At 40.6% G+C, this 18351-nt stretch overlaps 3 protein-coding genes across 6 annotated transcripts; all 3 read right to left on the bottom strand.

Moving 5' to 3' along the window:
* Nucleotides 1-1096: 1096 nt before the first annotated feature.
* LOC116696835 (gap junction alpha-3 protein) lies at nucleotides 1097-4377 on the bottom strand. Of its 2 annotated transcripts, none has more exons than XM_032528036.1 (2): nucleotides 4041-4377; nucleotides 1097-3148 (listed from the first exon to the last, which is right to left on the bottom strand). In XM_032528036.1, the coding sequence occupies exon 2, from the start codon at nucleotides 3122-3124 to the stop codon at nucleotides 2039-2041; it is 1086 nt and encodes a 361-aa protein (XP_032383927.1). In that variant the 5' UTR covers nucleotides 3125-3148; nucleotides 4041-4377; the 3' UTR covers nucleotides 1097-2038. The 2 variants fall into 2 exon arrangements, with proteins under 2 accessions (XP_032383927.1, XP_032383928.1); XM_032528037.1 differs by lacking the exon at nucleotides 4041-4377 and adding an exon at nucleotides 3254-3480.
* A 1451-nt stretch (nucleotides 4378-5828) lies between these two features.
* gjb1b (gap junction protein beta 1b) lies at nucleotides 5829-8475 on the bottom strand. Of its 2 annotated transcripts, none has more exons than XM_032528039.1 (2): nucleotides 8285-8475; nucleotides 5829-7389 (listed from the first exon to the last, which is right to left on the bottom strand). In XM_032528039.1, exon 2 carries the CDS (start codon nucleotides 7373-7375, stop codon nucleotides 6548-6550), a length of 828 nt encoding a protein of 275 aa, XP_032383930.1. In that variant the 5' UTR covers nucleotides 7376-7389; nucleotides 8285-8475; the 3' UTR covers nucleotides 5829-6547. The 2 variants fall into 2 exon arrangements, with proteins under 2 accessions (XP_032383930.1, XP_032383931.1); XM_032528040.1 differs by lacking the exon at nucleotides 8285-8475 and adding an exon at nucleotides 7681-7761.
* A 1548-nt stretch (nucleotides 8476-10023) lies between these two features.
* LOC116696834 (uncharacterized) lies at nucleotides 10024-17323 on the bottom strand. 2 transcript variants are annotated; one of them, XM_032528035.1, is made up of 8 exons: nucleotides 16677-17323; nucleotides 13272-13404; nucleotides 11877-13038; nucleotides 11555-11685; nucleotides 11248-11411; nucleotides 10801-10955; nucleotides 10453-10538; nucleotides 10024-10323 (listed from the first exon to the last, which is right to left on the bottom strand). In XM_032528035.1, the coding sequence occupies exons 1-8, from the start codon at nucleotides 16815-16817 to the stop codon at nucleotides 10247-10249; spliced, it is 2049 nt and encodes a 682-aa protein (XP_032383926.1). In that variant the 5' UTR covers nucleotides 16818-17323; the 3' UTR covers nucleotides 10024-10246. The 2 variants fall into 2 exon arrangements, with proteins under 2 accessions (XP_032383926.1, XP_032383925.1); XM_032528034.1 differs by having other exon boundaries at nucleotides 11555-11688; nucleotides 16677-17321.
* Between the last annotated feature and the right edge of the window lie 1028 nt (nucleotides 17324-18351).

The raw sequence follows: 18351 nt of genomic DNA, 5'->3' as shown, positions 1-18351 counted from the left end.
AGCTGAATACATAAGCCACCATTGATCAAAATCGTGGCAGCTCCGTGTCATCGAATGTTAACAAATGACATACTTTTATTGCATGACTCAGTCAAACTAGAAACCTTTAAATTGCAATGCTCTGATGCAACTGCAATTTGAAGTGTTGGCCTGACACTAAGAGGATTTCATTTCAAAGTGCTTGGATATCTGTCTATGATCATAACTCATATCTATTCATCTGTCAACATTTCAAAAAACACATTCAGCCCCTTTCTCAAAAATGATCACTTTATTATAGATGATGTATGTCTTCAAGTAGTCTTCGTGTTTTATTCTCATTTGTAAAAAGTGGATGTGTTTTTTTTTTTTTCTTTTTTTTAAGGATTAGAGACTATTCTAGTTTGTGGAGCCGAACATTTCAAATAATCCCTGACTGTTTTAACTGGGAGAGCTATAAAAAAAAAAAACATTGTTTCTGGCACCACAACACACTGAAGTAGAATAGCATGCCCAGACTACACTCAGTCATATCTCAAAGCACCAATAAACTGCAGTTAAAACAGTCATTTATTTTTTCCTAGAACTAGTTTTTTACGCAAGTTAAGTATAAATTCTATTTGTTCTTCCCTGAAGAAGTCAAACATTGACAGAAAATGACGAACATAGCAGTCCAAAGATACGAGCCAGCTTCCTCGTCACAAACTTGCTATGTCATTAATCTCAAGGTTTCCATACCAGGGGGGGCCTGCGTGCTGTGCTTTCCCCGGCACACACGAGTGGAAGATGTGCGCGTGTGGGATATGCAGACAGCAAAAACTTTACACATGTGTGTTCCCACTCGAGCACGTCAGCTTTTAACTGGTCGAAATGTTTGTGGGTGGATGCTGATGACTCAAGCTACACCTGGTAGATTCTAATTCTAGAGATTCAGTGTTAATGTGGTTACTACATTCTATGTGTCAGAGCTACTGTGTAAAGAAACAAAATGTTACCAATATCATCGCTTCTCCTGAGTTGATTTGTTTTAGGAATATGAAATAACAGTTGCAACATGTGCTCCAGTGAGAGGATGACCCTTTTCTGATACAGACTTGATCATAAACACACCGCTAACTTTGCAAATTTAAGACAGATTTATTTCAGGCAGCTTAACAAATATGGTTGTCACCAAGTGCTTTACAGAAAACAAACGGCACAAACACAGGCCTAAACAAAACAATGTGCTTATAATTATGTGCTCGCTGGCTGTCACAGTAGAAAGAGGCAATACATATGTGGGAACTCCTGAGACCAGTGCAATTTCTTTTGAGGCGCATCCTGGAATTAGGTAAAATATTTCCAGTGTCCAATGTGTTGTCAGGTATTGCGCAACTTTTAACTTCAAGTCTAAGCAAGTGAACTGTGCTAAATGGTGCTGTCAAAACAGTTAGTGGAAGTTAAATGTAACTACTCACTAGTCATCTGATTTTCTTAAATGCTGTCAACAACTTTCTGCCCTGGATTCCCATTATGTTCCCATAATGTTCCCAGTATTTGGGCAACTTAATACACGGAGGTGCACGTTTTGGGTTCATTCACATTGCTGTAAAACCTGAGCAGACTGCATTTCCTGTTGAATGTGTTCTCAGTGACAATAGTGGAGAGATTCATACCATACACAATAAAAAATAAAAAAACTTCACAAGAACATTGACTGAAAATGTGCCGTTGTGACAAATGGTGTACCGTCTACCATAAATGCTAGTCTAATGTGAAATCCAATTAAGTTTTAGACATGAAAAGCCAGCTGTGGGACACTTCTCAGTGGAGCCGAACTTCCTTCGAGAAGTCTAAGTTCATCAGAAATGTGATGATTGACCTACATCAGTCTTTACACATTACTGAACGACTGCAGCTCCTCTGTGTGCCCTGTGAATATCCCTCCCTTCTAAGTTGGAATGAGTCAAACCTGTGCCATCTTAAAAAGGGGAGTTAGTTCAGCATGTATAAATGCTTCCAAACAACATACGATCCCCTCAAAGCAATTTAAGACACCCTCAGAGGAACATAAACCTCCTCATATCTGCAGATCGTCTATTCTAGTCTTGTTGTTGCTGCTGTGTTTGGCACTACGGCCCGGCCTGGCCTGCGTGGGGGACCCAGGGGCTGATCCTGCTCCCTTCTTTCCTTTCAGGTCACATTCATCTGACTTGCTGCTGCTCTTCTCCACCGCCAAGTTGTCCTTATTCTGTTTGTATGCCGCCTTGCTGTGGTAGGGGTGGAAGGATGAGTCTGTGTCCTCAGACAAAGGGGAGAGGTTGTAGCTCGGTACGGGCGGGTAGGGTGGCTGGACTTGGTGGAAGTAGTCGTCGTAGCTCGGCACATACGGCATCGCCGCCTTGCCGGGCTCCTTGGGGAGACTCACAGAGGACTGATCAGCTCTCCTGAAGCTGATGCCCTGGCGACATTTGGTAAAGCCCAGGTGGTAGACCTCTATGAGGTTTAGGAGCAGAGACACGCTGGACACTCCCAGCATGAAGATGATGAAGATAGTTTTCTCTGTGGGACGGGATATGTAGCAGTTTACCACGTTGGGGCAGGGCGGTCTGTCACATGTGTACATGGGTTTCAGCTTAAAGCCGTACAAGAGGTATTGAGCCACAATGAAGCCCACCTCAAACAGGGTTTTAAAGACCACATTAAAGACATATGTGCGCAAGAGCTCCCCCTGCAGGTGAACTCTGCCCTTTTTGTCCCTCACCAGAGCCTTCTTACGTTTATCATCCACAATAAGGGCCTGCTTGTCTAAGTGATCTGCATGTTCCACCTGCTGATCCCTCTCCTTATGCTTGTCCTCCATCCGCACCAGGTGGAGGATGTGTCCCAGGTAGATCAGTGTAGGCGTGGACACAAAGATGATCTGCAGAACCCAAAAGCGGACGTGGGAGATTGGGAAAGTGATGTCATAGCACACGTTCTCGCAACCTGGCTGCTTGGTGTCGCAGGTGAAGCCCGACTGCTCGTCGCCCCACACCTTCTCGGTGGCAGCACTCAGGATCAGGATGCGGAAGATGAACAGGACGGTGAGCCACACCTTCCCCACCACGGTGGAGTGCTCCTGGGCTTTTTCTAGAAGCTTTCCCAGCAGGTTCCAGTCCCCCATGGCTGTGTGAGCTCAAATCTGGGACTGGAAGTACAAAAACAGTCAAAAATAGTTTAAATAGTACTATTCCAGTAGATAAAGTAAAGCTCCAGTATTCCTGATGACTACAGCTTCTCTAAAACGTCTTACCAAGTTTAGCAGAGCTCAGACCAACTGAGTCTCTAGGGATCCAAGCTGCTAACCAAGTGCACAACTGGGGCACTCTGCTGAGGAGCAGGTAGTGGCCTTTTCCACGTGGACGCAGACAGGATTATATTTACTTTAGGAGGGTATATATTTGGCAAGTGCGGACAGGGGGGAAGGCAGTTTCCCGTCATGTTTCTGCGGCTCCTGGCCTTCACGGTTCGAGCCACAGCAACATGATCCACACGCAGATGTGGTGGAAGTGCGAATTAGAAACAGTTGAGTAATGTCGGTACTGTCAGCTCCTGTAACACATTATGTTATAAATATATTCTACTTCTCATGGATGTAGTGTAAAATAGCAGGACAGCACATTCAGACGATGCTACTGCAAGGGAGAATGAATTCTGATAACTGCTGAAATGTGGCAGGTGGAATGATGTTTAGGGAGCCACAATTGATATGTATCTGTCTAGTGTTTTAGCAACTGTGGGTTGCAATTATAAACAAATGTATGATTTCGATATCAAACCCTTCAGACTATTCAGACTAATCCTCCTTGACCAAATATATATAATATGATGAACATTAGAAAGAAGAGGTGTAGATAACTCTAAGATTGTGTTCCCACACGAGACAGCCTGTGAACAAACGACAACCTTTGATAAGTTATTTCAACTTTAACTCCGGAAAGTACTTGATAAGTTGTTATAGCTTTTCCTGAAGGTACTTCAGTTCACAAAAGTTTAACGTCACAAATCAGAGAGAAGTCACATTTACTGAATAAACCCACCTTGTCAGCTGATGCATCCCCTGCGGTGAAGCCCTACACGTCTTCGAGGGTCCATGAGGCCGCCTGCTTTACAGACAGGCCTAAGCTCCAAGCTATTCTTCGGGCCCCCAGCAATGCCCTTGAATGGACAGGAAACGTGCACTTCTTCTGGCCACAACCTCTGTTCCACACCGACAAACCCACCGACTCAGTCTCCTGCTTTCAAATACAGCTGAGGCAGGAATCAGGATCCAGGCCTCGGGGTCCTCCACTGACCACAACACACACGTAACCTGCTGGATACCCTCTCAACATGTCCGGCCTATCCTGCCTCAACCCCCCCCCCCCCCCCCCCCCACCCCGGGTTAAATTTGGCACAGGGTACACTCTCTGATGCAGACTACTAAAGCCCCTCTACTCGCCTTGTTACAGTGAGTGACAGAGCAGCTGGCCAATGATGGTGTCCGCTAAGTTCGTCTGGCTACAAGTGGTCTAAATTTAGCACCGGGGTCTCTCCTATCACAGGGGGCATGATTTGGAGATGAGTAGCCATTTGTATTCTCAAGTTACAAATCACAGTGACAGGAAAGAAAAAGTACAGAAAAAAGGTTTTGTTTCAACGTATCAGTAATGAGATGAGCTCCAGTTTTAATTGGTAAAATGAAAAACGCTGTTTATATAACTACTGAGGTTACTGTCATTTAACAGATGTGATTATTTTACCCATTTATCACAACTTTTTGAAAGAAACTAGAACGTATGATGGCTAGATGACTTCAAATAACATCAGATTTATTTCTTTATATTTCATAAAGAACACATATTGTTTCAACCCATATTATTTATTAACGGCATTGTTGACCTGTGTGTAAATTCATATACTGTACGTGCAGAATAAATGTCGACAACAGGGGTTTTGTATGCACTAGAATGTGTATAACTTTATAAAAGAACAGTTGTATAAACAGATACCAGCGTATGGGACATTACATTTTCAGGACCAGAGAGAGACTGAATAATTTTGAACAGGACAATATTAAGGAAAGCAAGTACAACTGTCTCTGTTACAAAAGAAGGTCGACCTCAAACATTTTTTGCAAACCGCAGACAAAGATCACCTCAAACAGAAGCCACAGTGAAGTAAGTAGGCAGATTTTACAATTGAATCCAAAGACATATATACAGTACTGGGATTTTACAAGGTTTATTGAAATAAACCTTTGCCCTGTGCACCATTCTGACTACTCTGTCAACATATATAATCAACAGGTCAGTTGTAAAGATACAATTGTGGAAAATAGTTTTCAAATGAATTTTTTATATTTTTTAAATCATTAAAACGCTAATATGAAATGACAGTTGTCCATACCTGGACTATTTTATCTGTGGTTTTCTAGCACCAAATGTTAAAATATTGGAACAGCAGTATGCTAAGATACATAATAGTTACTGCTGTGTGTCCAAAGTTCATCAACGTCAAAGAACTAAAACTGTCTAACATAATCCAAGCATACCATGTGCTTTAAAAGGCTGTTACTGACATATAATGGCATTTACTGTACACTTACTCATTTAATTTACTACATAAATGCTCTTTTTCTCTATTACATAGAATTGACTCCGACTGGAATAAATACGGTACATATTAACATATTTAATGTAAATAAAAAGATCCCTTTCTATCCAGCACTTTAATCTCTACTGTAATCTTTGAAACTTTAAGGAAAATACCAGTGTAACAGAAATCATGCAAACTTTTGGATTACCACTAAGCCTATTCCAAAGCTTATCAATTTTTAAGTTTTTCACGTTTTAGAGCGTTCCGGACAGCTTCCCGTTTCCTTTTTTGTGTCAAAGCTACATTACTGTTGCGTGACAAAGCAGCTGATATGTGGCTGAGTGTGACCAATCTGCTGCGCAGTAGATTCATGTGCTGGAGATAAACTGACATCCAAGAATCGAGTTGTTTTATCTAACAAAAACCTTTATAATGCCAAATAATAAATATTCATATTTCAAATCAATGTGTGCTTAATGGGCATACTTCCCACGCATCATAGCTTGTAAATACAACTGCGTGGCAGCAACTGGTGCTTTCTAAACAGTGTGCCACCACATATGCAGGATTTTCAAACAAATCCATATTTTGAACTTTATTGTCACTCAACACACACAAGCATGGTTTCTGCGCCTTGGCTAGTCAAATGAAAGCACTAAAATCAACAACAATGTAATGTGTTTTAGGAAGTGGACTAAAACACCGGTATGCTATGGTCCTTTAACTTTCACTACTGGCTCCAAATAGTTTAGACGAGTTCCAACAGCAACACTTGTGTCAGTATAACCAATGACAAAGAAAAAACGGATGAATTAATAAGCGATAGACTGAGTGATGCATAAATAGTGTAAATGTGTCTGCTGACAATGATGAAATATACAGACTATGTGACATTTATGCAGAGCAACATACTCCAGGGACGTGTGTGGTTACTGTTGATTAGTTAAACGGGAACAGGAGAGGCAGAGTCTCAGAAAGCAGAACACATTTCACCCTTCTCAGTTGGGCTCTTTTTGGTCACATTTAATTTAGACTTGAGAGAATGGTCTGCTATCAGCTGATTGATTTCATTCTGTCTATAAGTTGACAATCGTTGACTTATCCAAGCTACTTTGGACTCTTCTTCAGAGCCTCGTAAGCACCGTTTGCAGGCCCTGCCTATGAGGTATACCAACTCAGCCAGGTTCAGCAGCACACACACCCCAGACACTGCCAGCATGAACACGGTGAATATGGTCTTTTCAGTCGGCCTGGAGACAAAACAGTCCACTGTGTTGGGGCATGGGTACGAATCACACTTTACCAAACGCACCATCTTAAAGCCAGGGTAAAGCAAGTAGAAGACGTACAGAAAAGCCACCTCCAAGATGATTCGGAAGATGATACTGATCGTGTATGTCCACCAAAGAGCTCCGATGATCTGAAACTTCTGGTTCTTGATGTGTTCGAGCTCCTTGGGGGTGCCGCGGCCCGTCCTCTTCAGGATCTTCTTGTCGATGTGGCGTCGGTGGGCCACATGCATGGCAACCAGCAGGGCGGGGGTGGAGACCAGGATGAGCTGGAGCGCCCACAGGCGGATGTGCGAGATGGGGAAGAACTGGTCGTAACAGACGCTGTTGCAGCCAGGCTGCTGGGTGTTGCAGGTGAAGCCGGACTTTTCATCTCCCCAAACGCTCTCAGCAGCGACCACCAGGACCAAGATACGGAAGATGAAGATGACGGAGAGCCAAACGCGTCCAATGCCCGTAGAGTGCCTGTTTACGCCGCTGATCACGGCATAAAAGGTCCCCCAGTTCATTTTCGACTCCAGGTCTGCAAAAAATGTGATACATTTTCAGTCAAGGTTGCGTAGATGTAAGCCAAGTTATATCCCTGGCTTGCGTTTAACTCTTATTACCATATTATTAATGTATAACAATATAAAGTAATGTAAAATTAAAATAACCCAATTTCTTAAAAACAACATGCACCATTTAGCCTTTTTGTATTGAACAAAAGTCACATTTGTAGCAATCAGTTTAAGTGATTTAGTTATTGGTGTTGTCCAGAACAACTTTGTGATTTCGTAAAAATCTGAAGTAGCAGTAGTTTCTAGAGGTTTACCAGACTCAGCCAGCGGTGCAAGCGGCGTAAGCAGCGCCGGGTCCAAAGATGACCATCTTGAGGTGTGGCCTGAGCATCAAGCTGGCAGAGTGAGGAACACAGAAAAGAATTGCCAAATAGCAAGTTGGCCGTATAAAAGCAGGGGTGATGGCTTACCGCCATGCGCCGTCACAAGACGCAACAGGACGAAGCCAATTGCGAAGGATTTTGCCGAGCCACGTGATTGGCTCACCCTGTATTAATACTGTACTCCCAAACTGACCTACAGCCCAGTTGCAGACAGACTGACTGCCAGCAAATTTCTCCAAGGAACCAGCAAGACATCCATCTCATTATGAGATTTTTTTTTTGAAGACAACTAAGAGACCTCTTTTGTTCTTAAGAAGGCAACAGACTTCACCAGATTTACCCCATAAAAACTTGAATGATCACACTTTATGAGCTGATTCACTCAAATCATATTACTATAAATGGTAATGATAGGTTAAACATGGCAAGTATTTGTTGAGGCAATGGGGCATGTGAGCCATCACTCACATAAAATCTGACCTCATTACACACTGAATGTTAGCATAAAACAGAATGAAATGATAGAACATTTTACCTTCAGCTGTGGTGGTACACAAAAATGTGTACAAAGAAGAAAGAAGAAATTATTTAAAATATTTTGAGATTTTTAGGACGCCAGAAGGCTGGCTGAGAACACCATGCGTTAGGAAAATGCTAATCATTCCTCCGCCACTAGCCAGTGCCCTGCACCGTAGCAGTCATATGCTCTTATATAAACTATTTACATACAATGGCAGCCTTCATTGGGCTGCAACAAGACTCTTTAGAATTCAGATCAAACGCCTCGATTTCCGCCTACCCCGGGCAAAAGAAGGAATCTGTGTGGACACAAAAGGCCTCGGCATGCCACATTATTTATTGTGCTTGGCAGGGCAGGGAAGTGAAGGAAGCTTTAAACCTGATGTCTTTGAGTCACTTACAGGTTTGCAGATTCATCCAAAAAAATACATGAGCTGTTCAAAACACTTCAAAATTGAACGCCAGTGTGCAAGTCATAACCATGTCACAAATGTAACTGCTGCAATTCTGTAAATTAAGCAAATATAGTGTAACTATGACCTTTATAATCATTTTTTTGGAGCAGTTGCTGTTCTTAGCCTAAACTAATTGGACAATTACTTTTGACTAAAGATTAACTTCCGTTGTTTTGATATTCTTTTGTGGACACGAGACATCTGACTGAAAAAGAGAAAAATATGGCTTTTACAGCCTTAAATCATACAGTATGCAGATTGAGACAAATATCCAGTCCTTTGGGTTAAAGCTTACTTCCCAGTCATGTCTGCCATCTGCTATTACACACAAGTGTGCATGTGAATGAGCTATGGTACACCATTTGAACAAACTATAAGGATTTATAATTCTTTTAGCATCATCAAGATTGCATTTTGTCCTGGTCAAACTCCTCCCTGTAACAGTAGAAACAATAATTTACAGTAGCAACAAACTGAATGCAAGTGAAAACACAATGTGGTCATTTGTGGTGTATTATCAGATGACCTACAGCAGTTCACTGTGTCATGGGCATTTCTGCGTCACTTATGACAGATGTAGTGGGAGGGTTTGGGAGGCCTGGTAGTTCTTTCAATGAATTAAACCTCATTTATATTCCCTTTATAGAAGATACAGTACTGACGATGCAGAGACAGAGTATGCAATTTTAACAGTTTTATTATGACAGCAGAGATGTAGACAATGTACATTTAAGATAATATATTGTCCATTGTAAAATAATTCACCATTGACAAGGCAACATGGCTCTAACAATGATTATCATGAAAAGAAAGTGATACATAAAAATAAAAACCAGACCTACTGCATGCGGCACACAGACAAATCAAGTATCACTTAACAAGAACTAAAGGAGTGTTGTGAAGGAAATGCTAAAGAATAAAACTACAGGGGGGAATGTTATAAATAAAACAACCTGCACTACAATTAGATATTCATGTCCCTATTCAACGACATAAAAAAAGTTCTTTTGTTTAATACTTCTCTATCAATGCTTCAAAGACAACAGCCACAATTTGTTAGACTCTAAAAAGATAGTTAAAAAGACCAGAAAAGAAGTTTCTTTAGTTCCAATGAGCTTTACACTCACATTCACTACCCACAGCTTTGACTTTATGAACCGCAAGACAGAAAGATACACAAGAAAGCTGATGCTATTTAATGTGTTCTAATCCAGCCAATGCCTTCAGCTTTTATTCAAAATGTTGATATAACATTACATTTTTATTTAAATATCCCTTATATATATATATATATATATCAATGTACTGCAACGTGCCAATCACAGCAGTTTGTCCATGTGTAAGCTGAAAGTCCACTGTATGCTTGTACATATCCAGAACCTGGATGCTCTATCTCTCATTTCAGAATCAATGTCTGGGTTTGTTTCTTTTTATGTTTTTTTTTACATTGGTGTGCTGTCAGATGAGACAGACACATTAACACCAACACAACCACCCACATTCGGTGCTTTCTGAATTACTTGTTACTTTTGAGTATAGCACGAGATGAGGTATTTCTCCCACGCCGAGTCCTGCTTCTTCTTCTTAAGTTGAACAGTGTCTAAAAAGAAAAACACAAGATTTTGAGTGGAATGGGCCGCTGCTCTGGTCATACATAGGCTGTATACTGCCACCTACTGTAGATGCACTATTCAGGGGAAAACCATTTCCAAACTGTAACTCTACTTACTTATTTTCACGAGGCTGACATTCTTGAGTTTGCTGTGTTTTGCATGTCCGTTCTGGGCCAGTCTCAAAGACAATGGTGCACCCCTCCTAGAAAAGAAAAGATAATACAGTTACAGTTAAAGTGGGTTAGTTACTAGTCTTTAAATTGTGCAGTATATACACATTATAAGGTCAACATAAGCATACAGTATAGACAGTCACTGTACTACTACTTCATGCAACAAGATAAACCATTTGTTTAATGATTGAAACATTAGTCGATAAATCTTAGCGACGTTATCAGCTTTTACAATTCTGTTAATTCTATCTTTGCAATTCACAATTAACTGTCTGTTTCATACTTAAGTACCTCATAGCTCCGAGCTTTCCCTTTTCCAAAAACAGCTCGACTGTAACCTTGGGCCCCTGCGGGTAAAGTCTGGCATAGAGTGTTCTGTTGTGCACCATTGTTTTGAACCAGCCCACTGCCTCCTCAGACCAATCGCTCCCATTCACAGGCGTCACCTCGAGGGGGGAGGAAGCAAACAAAAAATACCATGAACTGAGATAATTCATTTCCTTTATCACAGCCCAATAGATAGGGCTGTGACTAATCATGTGGACAAACGCCAATACTGTAACAGAGTCAACACTCTCACAGCAGAGCACAGTTTATTAACCATTTCCATGTATGCTAATCCTGAGAGGGATAATATGCACGGCTGTCGCTGGAAAAAAATCTTAACGCGTTTTCATGGTACTCTAGATACATGTGAAAAATGATGAAGCCAAACATTATCAGTAGGGAACCACTCACATTTGTCAGTGAGACCTGTACAGCCTGAAGTGGTAGGACAGCCATTTCTGGGGTCATCTCCTTGGTGTTCAACAGCGGCAGGCAGGCTGTGTCACCGTAGTCCAGCCTCTTCACCTCCACCTTGATGGAGGTCTGACTCCCAGGGCCATCAGTGGCATTATTATCTGGCATCCAAAAGACAAGAGTGCATGACAAGTTTAGGCTTAAAAAAAAAAGAAGAAAAAAAAAGAGCCAAGTGACACTGCTACCATCTAGAGGTATGCATTCGTAAAACCATTCCAATACACAAAACTAACCAACAACCCACCTTCACTTACTCCACATATCTTTGTCACCTGAGCCCTGCACCATTGTTTTTGCTTAGGGAACCAACCCATTACTTGGGTTCCAATGTCTGGAATGCAGTTCTGCTCGGCATATGAATTACTGGCTTTCCAGCTGCTGCAAATGAGAAAAAAATAATGACAACCAGAAACATGTGGATTATTAAAAAAAGAAGAAAAAAAGAAATTCTACAAAGAAAGCAGTAATGAAAATAAAAAGGATAAGGGGCTCTGGAAGTTCTGTTAATGTGATCAAGGAATCAGTGAGGGATAAGAAAAACTGAGAAAAAGCAGACAACGGCGTACTCTGTGAGGGCCTGCAGCTTAATGATGGAGTCTGCGTGTTGGACGTAGAAGTTGCCTGGGCTGACAATATGAGACACCACAACTTCAGTCTCTTCAAACCTCCGGATCTGGAACTCAGGAATGGTACTGGCGTTGACCGCTGGTGTTTTTGCACCAGAAGATTGGCTAACATGTTCAGGTTCTGTGCACTGGAGAGTTTGGGTTTTCCACTGGGTGTTTAGACTGGAGTTCTCCACCTGAGCTGTTGTATTTGGGCAGTCTTTTTTCCCCAAGGGGCTCGCTTCGGAGTCTCCGTGTCCCACCTCTGTGAAGATGTCTCCAATATCCCACAGTTCAGTCTTTGTTGAAATCACACAAGTGTAGGTCAGAGAGCCACTTGATTCCACTCTTTTTACCCTGAAGACAGGGGCTTGGTTTTCGATGTCTGCACACAACATTTTCGGAGCTGGTGCATTGATCGGATCATCCGTCACAACATGTCTGAATTGGTAGCTTTGTGTTTGGATTGTAGGCACCTGTGGCAAGCTTGAAGGGCACATTCTCTCATTCCAGTCCATGACAGTGACCTCTAGTGCACCCATGTTTTTAGCTTTTGTTCTGAGGAAGTGAAGCAGCTGAGAGGATGTTTGTTTTTGGTGTTGCACCTGGACATCATCCACACATCCCCAGCCTATTAGTGATGTTATTTTCCTTGGTTTAGGGTTACTGATCTCTGGGAGTATAGCTTGTATGGGAGGTATTAGTATTGGTGGCCTCTCTGGGTTAATCTTGGGCCTCTCAATGGTCGCAGGTGAAAGAAACACAGCGTCTGATGGGCCTGCCTCCGCAAAAACAACAGCATGTTCTTTGTCTTTAGCCTTTAAGTGAGAGGATGAGCTCGAAGTCGAAACGGCGCTGTTGTAGCTGGACGTGATGCTGCATATCATGTCATCCTGCTGGACCGCTTTAGGCTGGGAGATGGGGAAATGTTTAGACTGCTGGAGGGACAGCGTGGCTCCAAGCACCTGGACAGCTTTGGCTATAGAGCCTGCCATGAGCGAGTTCTGCAACATTGGCCCAAACTTGAGAACTTCTTTTGTTAGGATCCATTTGTCTCCGACTGGCACAAGTTGATTTTTTCTCACTCCATTTTTGTCAGTAGGCTGGACAAAAACCTTTGCCTCTGTAAAGATGAGAAACGCAGAAAGCAAGTGCCACTTAATAATCACACACTGAATACTTAAGTAATTTATTTTACTTTAATCTGTTTATTTATCCCCAGTGGGGAAATTACAATTTACACTCTGGCGATAGATAATGCATTTATATTATATCAAGAAGTTACACTTGTCTTGCAAATAGATATTTGCAATCTGACATTAGCAGCTAAAATGATATGACAAATACTTCACTTACCAACTGTGAGGTCTTTTAATAAAGCTGAAAGCTTGTCAATGACTTGGCATTTTGTATCCAAAGCTTTTGTGAGATCACGGAAGTCACTAGTGGGAAAAGATGAATTCAAGAATTCTTGAACTTCTTTGTAGGCCTGAGGGTAAAATGAAACAAGCTAAGTCAGGGTTCCTGTACACCTTAAACATCAAATTCACGGTTGGGCTTGGCAATAGATATTAAATCTAATAGATGTTAAATTTTTGGGTATCGTACTATCATGTTTTTTTTTCCTGGTTTGAAAGGCTGCATTTAGGGATGTAACAATTACTGGTAAAACGGTAAACCATGGTAGAAATGTTGACGTAACAATTACAGTTTTCATTTAAAGTATCATGATTATCGCGGTGCATTACCATGCTGTGGAAACCATGTGTTTAATACTTCCCAGCTTCATCCAAGGCTCCTGAAGTTGCCACGCAGGCGCACTGCGCTCAGACAGGAGAATGGGCCACAGTGTAGCAGCTGTTAACAGATTGTTTTCTTTATCTTTTTTATTTTCTTTGTTGAAAAGATTTGAGTAGCCCAGAACGTAAGTTAAAACTACTCTATAGCTTGCTAAACTGTCGTGGGTTTTACTGCCTCATTGTCTTCAATAAGCGTTCTGCTATAATAACTACGGTCATGTTACATCAAGTTACGATCACGTTATGACGTGACGTTTCTTTGGAGAGAGAGAGAGAGGTATTTATTGTTATTGCTGTGTTTCTTATTGCATGACTGATAGATGTGCAGATTGTTTATTACTTGTCCAGCCATGTGTTGATATTTAGGTTGTTTGCTAGCAACGTGCAATCGCCAGTAACAGACTAGCCTGTGGAGCCACATGCTTATGCTTATGTTTGCTCCCTTATGGATATGTGTGCTTTAATAGATGTGCCTTATTCTCAGTTTGTGTTACTGAGCAATATGTTAATTATTACAGAGAAATGAATGTAATTCTTAGTATTGTTTCTTGTTATATGCTGGTGGCTTTACTATTTAGTTTTGGTAAATAATGTTCATAGTAAGTCGGATTCTAATTAATGTACATTATTATTTGCTTATATTTCAGAACACATCCAACTTCACATGTAACGTCAAATACGACTTCATGTTGGAGTTGTAAATAAATCTTCCTGGATCTCACAGTCCACATCTCTGGGTCAAGTTCTTACCTGACACCCTACAGCGGGTCAGTGTTTCAGCGGCCAATTTTCAATAGTTTTTACCAGCCTATTGCCTATATTTTTGTATAATTAACACAGTTACATTTTTTGAAACTATTTCAGCTTGTGTAGGCCTATCACTGCTTTCTGAAGATATTGAACACACTTTTAAAAATACCATGTCAATACCAAAAACCGTGATAATTTTGGTCACTATAACCGTGAGGTTACATTTTCATACCGTTACATCCCTAGCTGCATTACAGTAAAGTGATGTAATTTTCTAAACTTACCAGACTTACTTGCTGTATTAGTTTTTGCCTTTACCCATTTAGTCATTGTATCCACATTATGGGGGATTATCTACAACAGTATTTGCATTGCTTTAATTGCGTCAGTTTGATCGTGGGATCGTATGTGTTTAATCGCGTTACTCACACTACTTACGTTACCCACCAGAGTAGAGTTGTAGGCACAACGTTTATTTCCGTCATCAATATGGCCGAAATAACCACTACTATTACTTTGTAGCTGTTGTCCCATATAGGAAGGAAAATCAAGCAGCGTTGTGTCTGGATTAATAAAATCATAATTCTAGACCACAAAGCTTCTCCCGGAAGTAAATGTCACATCTGGATGACCGCTGCTTCCAGCACTATTTGAGGTACAGATTTAGCCATTTAAAAAGTATGTCAAAATGATTACACTATGATGACAATTTGTATAAAGTCTGAATTCATACTGTCAAGTCTGTCTGCAAGAGGACAAGCAAACAACTTTTAAAATCCTTGTTTTCTGACAGAAGTTAGGATCGATCAGGGCTATGCTAGCATTGTAGCTGCTCCATCAACACAAGAACAGAAACATCATTTCAGAACTTACCATGAAGTTCAACTTCCCACTGCTTACTTTTGCAAAAGACAACTTTTTGTTGAATCTCAGTACAAATAACAAGGTACTATAGAGCTCTGGGTGCCCACAGACAGCTATAATTTGTTCATCCATTTCTATTCAACAACGTCAGGACATTTGGACAATTTAAACACTGACAGGCTTCAGCAACACAGCGTCACAAATTCTTGCTCAAATTGAAATATTGTAACTCAGGCAAATAGCAAATTTCGCATGCTCGCCTCATTTGCATCGCGCCATTCACGTTACGTGCGCTGTCCCAGCAAATTTGCGTTTATTTGTGTAATTTATCTGTTGTGCAACAGAAAGTTGCATGGTTATGCCACAATCTTTAGTCTATTTTTATAAAAACGGCTGATACGGGGCCATAATGTGAGATACAAGGTAATGGAGCCTTTTATACATTGCCATGTTTCATTAGAAATAAACAATGGACAAATAGAGTCTTTAAACGCTTCAGATGTAATGTTATTTGCGGTCAAAGTGACACCAAAATGAATGGCAGTCAATGGAACGCTAGCAGAAGGTGATGGCTTGATAGCCTATGAACCTCCCCATAGGAAGTATGTTTTTCAGATGCTTGCTTACCCCCTTGCATAACACAGCAAAGAAAGAAATTGTGTAAGTTGAGTAGTAGAGATGTATCCTTTTTCCTTAATTAAAAAAAAAATATTAAAAAGAACTTCAATTTCTATTCTTGCAACAAATATATAAATTCAAGCACTTTGAACGCCGTGTGTGATCTGTGTATTTATGTCTATATTAAAAAACTTTCAAGAACTTGATTCCCCCCCCCCCCCCAAATTCTTAAATTTTCAAGGATTTCAAGTATGTGAAGTGATGTTGAAAGCAGAAAAGATATAGTTATTTTATTTGAAAATACAAGTAAATTTTAATGCTATGCTTTTAGTTGATAGACTGAAAATTAATCTTTGGCTGTGAGAAACTGTAGCATTATTAAGTCCCTATTGTCTGACACCTTATGGACTGCACATTATTCAACTGACGTTAAAGATAGTTGGAAAAAGTATTAATTATTACTGAAAATATGCATTGATTGTAGCTCTGGCAACAGTACTCTGGCTAAAGTACATTTCTATAGTGCTTAGTTTCATTCAAATTTAGCATTGCCATTTTAAACCTTAGCCATATTATAAATGATCTGTTTGGGGTAACGTTAAGGTTAGCACGGTTTGACCATGTGGCTTGCGGGATAGCTATGTTTAGCTAAATTAATTTTGGAGATAGCTAACTTTAGCGATAACCTGATATGTAGCTAAAGATATGTGACATTAGCTAGGTAACTTACCGTGTTGATGAGATTGAGAAGTTCTTTTTCAAGTGTATTCCGGGCATTTTCCAGCATAAACAGTTTGACAGTTAACTGCACTTTCTGTGTGATTATGGTGGGGTGGTGCTCGCGGTGAACAACCTGCTGCTGAGGAGTCATGGTCGCCGGGGACGGACTGGAGACCGGGCTCTGACCGCACTAGCTAGGTAGCTAACGTTAGCTGACTAGCTAGCTAGCCAAAATGTCAATAAAGTTGTTCGCTAGTTGCAATTTTGTCTGTGGACGGCGTTAGGGTTCTGGTTGTGGAGGTTCATCTTCTTGTCCTCGATGGTTTGTTGCAATCCTGCTGTTTCTTCAGCCACCGACCGACGGTGGTCAATGAGAGCTTGTAACCAAAGATTCTCAATAATAGCTAGTTAGCTACCCGCCATGTTGAAAACGCTGTTTAGTAATTGCAGCTTTGAGTAAGCTAGCGTTAAATTGTTCAGTTATCAAATTTGAAGGAAAGGTGGGGCATAACGTAAATGTTACTGGGTGGCCTGATCTTTCGTCAAACTATCTGTCACAATAGCCAACTTTTTACATGATATTTAAGGAAAGGACTGCTAGTCTGCCCGTGCTTCGTCTTCTTTGGCTTAGGCAGACTAGACGCTGCAATAGCATGTTCCTGCCAGAGGGCCCGACCCGTGCAACGTTACCACGATCAATGTAATGCAGCCAGATCAGTATTTGTGAATTCACAAAGAAAATCCTCCAATATCACACATTATTTAATCTTGTCATGTGAAATTTTAAATGTTGCGCTTGAAGTAGATCAATCAGGGGGAATGTCCAGAAGGATTTTCATCAGAGTAACGTGGGGGACAGTGAACTCAGGGACAGACCATATTTCAAGATTTTTAATATCAAAATATGTTTTTAATTTAACAAATAGCATGTGGTGAGAAGTATTAAAAGTAGTTATTTGCAACTATAGTTAAATAAATAAAATTATTTGATTTTTATTACTTATATTTGCAACTGAAGTTTAAAAAACTGACTGGGGACATGGCATTTTTGAGTGTCTGCACTACAGTCAGAGTAATTATTTTAAAATTAATAAACACTGAGGCATTAACCTTGTTTTATGTAGTGGAGAAGGGGTTCCTTTAGTTAGAAAGCTTGAAAAAATGTGTATCAACCCATTTTTTCACAACTTATTCTTGATTATATCATGGGGACACAAATGGCACCATTTGCTAAGAATGACCCAGCTACTTCAGCATAGTTGATGAAGGCAATATGATTCTTGTAATGTTTGGGGGTAAATGCCCTCATGAATGCACTTATTGCAAATCTCTTTTGATTAAAGTGTCAGCTAGATGAAATAGTCTATGGATTATTGGACAGGACGACAACAGCCACAAGGACCCATAGGAACAAGAGGCCCTGAAGCCAGAAAACTTCACAGTAGTTGCCCATAAAAAGTAATATTTAGTTTATATTAATATATTTTATCCTATACATAATACAGCTACTACCAAGTCAGACCCATTTAAGTGTGTACTGAATAATTTAAACAAGTTGTAGCCTATGTGTCTTAAATCTCCTGTTTCCATTTAAAAGAATGCATTGTCAAAGTACTGTAAATAATATTGTTTGGAAGATATCTGTATTATATTTTCTTGGGTGAATTTTTGTTGCAAAAATGTGT

This window comes from Etheostoma spectabile, chromosome 10 (assembly GCF_008692095.1).
Source record: "Etheostoma spectabile isolate EspeVRDwgs_2016 chromosome 10, UIUC_Espe_1.0, whole genome shotgun sequence".
NCBI lineage: Eukaryota > Metazoa > Chordata > Actinopteri > Perciformes > Percidae > Etheostoma > Etheostoma spectabile.
Note: the sequence above shows the minus strand (reverse complement) of the source record. Positions and strands in the feature narration are given on the sequence as shown.